This window comes from Leucopleurus acutus (assembly GCF_964270905.1).
Source record: "Leucopleurus acutus genome assembly, chromosome: 13".
Classification (NCBI taxonomy): Eukaryota; Metazoa; Chordata; class Mammalia; order Artiodactyla; family Delphinidae; genus Leucopleurus; species Leucopleurus acutus.
In genome coordinates, this window is record NC_139155.1 from 6,356,320 (window position 1) to 6,364,480 (window position 8,161).

Consider the following 8,161-nt stretch of genomic DNA (forward strand, 5'->3'; position numbering starts at 1 on the left):
ATATCAATCTGCTACTTTCACAATTATTAACTTCCTTCTAAAAATAATTTCAAGCCTAAATTCAAACCTAACCTGTTTTTCCCATCATATAAGAATACTTATTGCTTTAATTCCATAATTAAGTCCCCTATATAAAGTTTTACTTTTTATACAAGTGAGACATTTTTGTTGCCTCATAGAAAAGAGGTTTGGTTTTATTCCCTCCAAAGGTGATGATCATGTGTGTTTGCATTTGCATTAGTCAAATGAAATGCTTATAGCGTAACATTTAAGAATTGCTTAATAGAGATGTTATTTAAAGATGTATAGATATGTGAGAGGTATTGTTACTTAATTAGCATCCCCAGATTGGTCTAATTTTCAGTTTAAGCTCTCATTTCTTTCATAAATCTGGAGTCCCTTGCGATTCACGTTTGCACACAAATCCGTGTTCTCTGTGATGGAAGGATAGAGTTGTGCTTATTTTGACAATAAGAGATCGTGAAATTGATGCAACGTTGGAATAAAAATAGGAGAGTAAGAATCAACAATTTCCACTGTGTTAAACTCATACAAATGGAACAAAATATGGTGGCTTCGAAAACGTTTCCTGACAAAGTCCAATACATCTGACCAGCATGTTATAAAAATGTTGAAGTAAAGTACTTCGTTTTCAGCGAATATCCTTTGGGGGAGAATAGATTGGCGGGGGCTATTTTGTCCTATTTTGCATGTTAAGTAGAAAACATTTGGCTCAGAAGTTCTTTTAATCACATTTTTACTACCATACTAAATACCTTGTCTCAGGTAATAATATGCAATTCCGTTTTCACTTTGCCCCTGTCTTCCTACGCATCTATTTCGGCGGAACTGATGTGAAGTCAATTTCATCTCGCGCTCTTAGAGATGAGGCCTTGGCAGTTCTAACGAGGGAGAGGAGCCATGCCCCAGCCTACGGGAACAAAGGCCTTGAAAACCCCCTACATGCAAAGCCCCACGTTATGGGCTGGGACCACAGCCCTGGCTGAAATCTTCAAACGAAAGAGGGTTAGGTGTGAAGTCTGTTGGAATAAGCTGTACGTTCATTCTATTCTTCTGAACAGCACTGGCCCACTTACAGTTTATTTCTGAATAGCCTATCAGCAAAGGCATACTAAGCAAGTCAAAGGACTAAGTTTTTTTTTTTTTTAAACGACGTCTTTAGAGGTCGGGTTACAAAGAGAGTGTCCATCTAAATATTGTCTTTGTTTAAGGGCTGCATGGACTGTACAGCCCAGTGGTCCTTGCAAAGGTTTTGAAGACAATGATACGCAACGATAACCTGACTGCGGCATAAATCATCCTGGCAGAGTGGTTAGAACAGTGAAGATCTGCAAAAGCAAGGGTGCGGCTTCATTCTCTCAGGGGCAGGGCACTGAAGGAGACCGGAAAGATCGTTTCCGGTTGCTACATTTTTGCAGAGGCCCGGACTGCTTTGGGGGGTCCAAGAGGACCATCAGCGAGCCTTACCCGTGTCCGCGGGACTCCCCGGCTCTCCCCGAGCCCGCTGGCCCGCAGCCCGCGGCAGGGAGGCTCCAGCGCCCGTAGGTGGCGCCCCACGTCCGTGCTTGCGCTTCTCGTCCGCGCTGGGGGCGCAGCTCGGAAACCCGGCGCGCGTCCCCGGGGGGTTAGAGCTTAGAGCAGGCATTTTAATAACTAAGCGCTCGAGTGTCAGCGCGCCCCACCAGCCCCCCAGGTTCAGAGGAGCAGAAGCAGAAACCCAGGCGGAGGCGCCCCTCTAATCCCTGCCCAAACCTGGCATTTCCCAAACTGGAGGTCCCGGAACCCCAGCTTTCACATCACTAAGATCCCAAGATTTTCTCTTCATCCCAGTCCTCGTTTTTTTTTTTTTTTTAAGAAAACTGCTTTCCCCACTAATTATGAAAGTGATCACGCTGTTCAGGATTAAGACTTGGAGGGAATTTGTTAAAGAAAAGAAAGAATCGAGAAGAGGCGCGACCGGCGCTCTTGAGGTCGCCTAATTTCTGAAAGAGAGGCGTCTGGGAGGATTTCGCGCCGGGTGTTCGGGTGAGAGCGGGACCGGGGCGGTGCGGGGCGCGCGCCGAGTCCTCAGGGCGTCCGCGGCGCTCGGCGGTGCGGTCCGGAGGCCGGGACCGAGGCGGGGGCGGCGGAGAGACGCAGCAGCAGGCGCGAGGGCGCCTCCGAGGCTGCGGGCCCGGGTGCGGTGCAGACGCGGGGCGGGACGCGCGGGGCGGAGCGGGGCGCGGAACGCGCCGGTGCGGGGCGCGGGCCGGCGCGGGAAAGCGGCAGGGCGGGGCGGCGCGGTTATTGGCCAAACGCCGGGAGAAGGGGTCGCGCTCGGTGTCTCCTCCCGCCAGCTCCCGCTCATCTTCTCCGAGCAGAACAAGTTCACGGACCGCGGTGCTCGCCCATCATGGATGTTCCAGGTAACCCAACCCGGCCCTGCCCTCCGCGATCGGCGCGTTAACTGCATTCGTGCGTCTGTCTCAATGAGGACCATCGCGGGTCTGCGTCTGGGCGGAGAGAGAGCGGGAGAGAACATCGAGATCATTTTGTTCAGGGGCTGAGGAGGGAGGCTTCCCGTCGGGAAACAACTTGTCTCTTCTTATAAGGACTATTTAGGCAGTTGGCTGAGTTGTTCGGAGGCTGCGGGCGGTGAGGGGAGAGGTTTGTTTGCTTTTTGTTTCTCGCCTGGGTATGGGAGATATATGTCTAGTTTAGAGGGGGAAGAAGGGGCCCGGTTACAAGTGCAGACAGGCGCGTAAGTTGGCAGAAAGCTGCAGAGGCTGCCTCCTGGCCGGGAGGAGAAGAGCCCGGAGTCCGGAAACAAAAGCTGCACGATACGCCAAGCTCGGGGTTCCCACCGCTGGAATCCTCTGGTCCTGCGCCAGAGAGAGGGATCCGAGGGGCTTCTCCAAAGGGGCTCGCTGCTGGCAGGGGGGGCGCTGGAAGTGGATGTTCGGTTTTAGGATTTTTCTCTCTCTTCTTTTCTGGTTTTTGTTTTTCCTCTTACTCTTATTCGCCCGAAGGAGCTTCCTGGGGATTTGTTCTTGGGGTGGAAAACGGATAAGCTCCTCACTAAATGGATTGCTTTAAGAAAAAAAAAAAGTCTCTAGGTCGGAGAAATAGAGGATGAATGAAAGTGAAAGCAGAGAAGGGAAAAAGGTTTCTTGGTGTGGCTTTAGAGAAAATGCCTCTGAAATTAAAGCCATTAAGGCTTAGTGGATCTTTTTCTTTGCCTGTGGCTTAAGCCCTCCTTTGCCTTGGGCTGAATGGGCCGAGGTGGCGTTGACCGCGTCTCCGCGGGTGACCGGCCATGTCCTTATGGCCGAGGCCCTGCGGAATTACGGGTCCCTTACCTGACCGCGCCCCCGGCGCGCGCCGCCCGAGAGCCTTCGGGGATGCCCTGGCCAGTGAGCCCCGGCGTTTCTCGGGACCTGTGTGCCAGTCGGGCTCTCCGGGGAGCAGTGCGAGGCACCGAGGGGGTGGTCTCCAGGGAGGGGGCCCGAACGCCGCAGGGACCTGCTCGCCGCGCCTCCTCCGCACGCAGCTTCACCTCCCTGTCTCAGGGTTTGGGTTCTTTGCCCTGACAGGTCCGCTGGCGCCTTTCTTCTGAGGACGACCCCGGCCTTGACCATCGGCGCAGGGGACCGAGGCCAGAGGAGGCTACTCACGACCCCGCGCGTTCCCGCGCGCCCTCCCGCCCTCGCCGCGCCCCCGCGCGCCGCCCCCCGCAGCCCGGATGCCGGCGCCCGGCCGGGGCCCCCGCGGGCCGCCGCTGACCATGCCTGGGCGCCGGGGGGCGCTGCGCGAGCCGGCCGCCTGCGGCTCCAGCCTGGGGGCGGCGCTGGCCCTGCTGCTGCTGCTGCTGCCCGCCGGCTGCCCCGTGCGGGCTCAGAATGACACGGAGCCCATCGTGCTGGAAGGCAAGTGCCTGGTGGTGTGCGACTCCAGCCCGTCGGCGGACGGCGCCGTCACCTCCTCCCTGGGCATCTCCGTGCGCTCCGGCAGCGCCAAGGTGGCCTTCTCCGCCACGCGGAGCACCAACCACGAGCCGTCCGAGATGAGCAACCGCACCATGACCATCTACTTCGACCAGGTCAGCCGGCCGGCCTGCCCCTCGCCTCCCGCCCGGGGTGGGGAGGGCGGGGGGCCTGGGGGGTCGCCGGCTTCCGGGACGTGGAGTTCCAGGCTCTCCCCTCCTCTCTGCCCTTTCTCCCTTCTCCAGCAAGCTCTCCTTTTCACACTGTAGCTTTTTTAGAACTAATCAGTTCAGTTGGCACTGGGGTGACTGAGAGTCCTGTAAAAGCTAGGCGTCCCGGAGAGCCAAGAGAGCTGAAATAGATTTCCCGAAAGGACAGTGAACGTTTTGCTTTTCGCTGGGATGGGGGCCGTCCTTTGTGGTGGATGGCCTTCTGTCACCCCACTGGCCACTTAGGGACCGAGCGCATTTAAACTCTCCCCGCTCAGCCCGCGGGTTCTCCGAAGGTCTCAGCCGAGGCTCCGAAAATGTGTACCTACTGCTTATTTTGGAAAGGACTGGGGAGAGGATGCCTGTCTTCAGAAAAATAAGGGGGGGAGAGTGGGGGGAGGAAATAGCAGGTACAGTTATAGATAAACAAAACCAAACCGAGTGTGGTTATATGAATGCCATGTACGGTAAATACAATATATACAACGTAGCATAAAACGCAGATCGATGTATACAAAGAAAACACAAAATGAAGAGCCATGACTTAAGTTGCTCTAGCCACTCAACTCCTCCCACTGGCTTCAAAGCAGAAGGGTCTGCATATGATCAGGCTTTGGCAACGCCTTCTCTGGGTTACTGCTGCCCAGGATTGGAGGTCTCCACCTTCCTCTAGTGTCCTCCCTCCCCACCTTGGTCTCTGTTGCTTTTTGGAAGCAAACAGGAAACATTAGAGTGGTTTCCAAACTTTACCTCACCATTCCATTCCTTTTGCCAAAGTGCTTCCCACACAGGGAGCTCGGGCTTACTGAGCACACCTGATTGAGTTCCTTTCTCTCTGTTAACCAACTCGCATGCCCGAGTGGTGACACATCTGCACACACCAAAGCCTCTTCTTAGGCCAGTGTCTTTATTTGCTTCAATCCTTGTTAAGGATTATGTACTTGAAATTTGGGGAGGGGTGTGTACGGGGCGTGTCTCTCTTTAATCTGTTTTTTTCTTCCGAGACATACATGTCTTTAATTTAATTATGTCCAACTAAAGCAGGCAGTGAATTCGTTTTCACAGCATTTTTACATCTGCCCTTTCATTAGGGTGTCAAAAAAAAACCTCTGTGACGTAGGCAGGCTAAGTAGTAGTAGGATTCTAATTTTATAGATGAGCAAACTATGACAGGGCAGATTAAGTGATGCTTCTCTGGTTCCCCAGTTAGGGAGTAAGTGAAACTTGCTTTTCTGGGGCTGGTGGGTGTTCTTCCGTCTACAGCAAGGCCCTGAATTTACCAGTTTCCTGAATTAGAAATGGAGGTGCGAGAGTTGAGGCCGTTGAGTTGGGAGAAGCAGCGCTGAGGGCTTGGAGAGGGGAGGCTTTGTTCTCTTCTCAAGCCTTGTCAGGCAGACAGGAACACAGCCTCGGAGGCACATCCTGAAGCACATCGCCTTTAACGATAGAGCCCGAGTGTCTCTGAGCCCTGCAGTCGAGGGGCTGAAGGACTGCTTGGAGCTCCTTGAAGAAGCTGGTGTGGCGCAGTCCCCAGCCATCCCAGCAGTCGTCAGTGGCACCCTGCCCGTTGCTCTGGGAGCCGTGTGTGATCCATCTGTAATGAAGTGTGTACAAAATAACAGCAAAGGGTGTGAGGTTGAAATTTATTTTCTGAACAGATGACAGGGTCGCTAATCTAGGATTGTGTTGTTGCTGGCTGTTCATTTTCAAAGCTGAGAACACCAGGCGGGCCATTTTATTATTTTAATTGAGTTGTGCATGTGTGTGTGAGGAGGAATGGGGACAGGTCCAGACAGAGGGGCCATATTCCGCCTTGAATATCTGAAAGGGAATCTGTTCATAATGGGGGGGACCCTCCACTCTCCCAGTTCTGCTTATGACATCCTGACAGTCTCGTCCGTCTTTTACTTGAGAAACAGCACCTGGAGGGTCACGTGACTTTGTGTCTCGTGGCTCATCTTGTCGTTATTCTCGCACCTTGCGGAGTTCCCACCGTTTGAGCTAAGGGTGTCCGAGCTGCCTTTCCACTCTCCCTTTAGTTGTCCAAGCTTATTTGCATGACATCATAGCTCAGCTTAGAGAGCAGACACCTCATGTGGAGTAAAGTGAGGGGAAATGGGCGCAGCCAGTGTTTATGGAGTGTGGTCTTTCACCCAGCAGCCTTTATTGAGCACCTACTGTGTGCTGCCAGCGGGGAGGGGCATGCCTGGGGCTGGGAAACAGAGAGGAAACCTCACACGGTCGGTCTGTTCTCTCCTAAAGCACACAAAGCTCGTCCCAAGCTTCATCTGACAGAAGTTATCTCACTGAGTTGGCCTCTTACGCCACAGCCCTTTCCCTGCCCATTCAGGACGGAGCTCTGTTTTGGTCCACGCGTCACGTTCAAGTCCCCAGAATCCCACGGACCTCTGAACAGACTCAGTGTGTCTACCGAGCTGATCATCTTCCCCTGCTTTCTCCCAGCCCTGCCCACAGCAGCCACAATTTGCATCCACGTTTCCAACGCATAAATAAAATATACTCTAAAGCCATCCTTTTGAATTACGATCCATTAGCATCCTTCGGAAATCAATTCCTCGGCAGGACGTTGCGCTCCGGGGCTGCTTCCTTCCTGGGGCGGCCTGGGCGCCCTGAGCAGGTGCTGCGGTGGTGCTTCAGCTCCTAAAGGGGCGGGTGGGGGTGATTTTGTGAGTCTGACTGAAACACACGCTGAGGAGGGGCTTGCTCTGTGTGTGCTGTATCCCCTCTTCTTTTCCAGGTCTTAGTCAATATTGGCAACCATTTCGATCTCGCCTCCAGTATATTTGTAGCCCCGAGAAAAGGGATTTATAGCTTCAGCTTCCACGTGGTCAAAGTGTACAACAGACAAACCATCCAGGTGGGTCGCTCTGACAGCCGGACACTTTCGGCTGTGGACGAATAGTCACACCGTCTGCGAGGCAGGGAGAACCAGGGACGGGGGTCACGGGGGCCTGGACACCAGCTGAGTCCTCTGGGTCAGGACCCCGCATGGGTCCAGGTCCATGGCCAGGGTGGGGAGAGGAGGGGGGGGAGATGAGAACAAGTGGATGGGATGGGGTCCATCGTGGTCGGCTGAGCTTTATGTCCTCTGCCTCGCAGGTCAGCTTAATGCAGAACGGCTACCCGGTGATCTCCGCCTTTGCAGGGGACCAGGACGTCACCAGAGAAGCTGCCAGCAACGGTGTCCTGCTGCTGATGGAAAGGGAGGACAAAGTCCACCTCAAACTGGAGAGGGGCAACCTCATGGGAGGCTGGAAGTACTCCACATTCTCGGGCTTCTTGGTTTTCCCTCTATGAACGCAGAATCCCCGCCCCGCCCTGCCCCGCCGAGGATGGGGAAGTTGCCACCTGGACGCAGGAGTTCACCCTTCCTAACACCCCGAACTTGCCAGAACAGGACAGCTTGTTTCTAGCCTCCTTCGTCGGACTGTTGTGGTCGAAGCGTGATCGCCTTCGGAACCTCCAGTGTTTTCTTTGAATGTTGACCATGCCTCTCTGCAACCTGACCTCTAATTAGTTTTAGATGACAGCGTCTGAAGGAGAAATGAAATGACAGATCTGAGCAATCTGTACCTGCGATTGGAAAGTCGATACGGGATGTTATCACTGGGACCACTGACTTCTCTTCTTTGTTTGTACCTGGTACCGCTGCCCCCGGAATGGCCCGCAGGCTGCAGGCTGGGCTCACAGCGAGAGCCCTGCCAATTACCACCGCCCGACAGTCCTTGAAACATGTTCTCTGTGTGTCTGTTCAGCCTTAAGAAAAAGAATGGCTTCGCTTTCATGCCGTTTTCCTCCCCACCCCGGGTGCATGGGAGGACGCGGGAGGGGGAAGGGAACATTGTGTTAAGAAGTGCTTTATCCGGAGAAGCAAATTTTGCGCCACTGGACTGCCAGTTTTGTTTTGTATTGTGTGTGTGTGTGTGTGTGTGTGTGTGTGTGTGTGTG

General features: G+C 53.8%; 1 protein-coding gene across 1 annotated transcript; it reads left to right on the forward strand.

Moving 5' to 3' along the window:
- Nucleotides 1-3,742: 3,742 nt before the first annotated feature.
- CBLN2 (cerebellin 2 precursor) lies at nucleotides 3,743-7,714 on the forward strand (the record flags this gene model as incomplete). The annotated part of the gene is made up of 3 exons (XM_082852652.1): nucleotides 3,743-4,099; nucleotides 6,951-7,070; nucleotides 7,313-7,714. The coding sequence occupies 3 exons, from the start codon at nucleotides 3,743-3,745 to the stop codon at nucleotides 7,508-7,510; spliced, it is 675 nt and encodes a 224-aa protein (XP_082708778.1). The 3' UTR covers nucleotides 7,511-7,714.
- Between the last annotated feature and the right edge of the window lie 447 nt (nucleotides 7,715-8,161).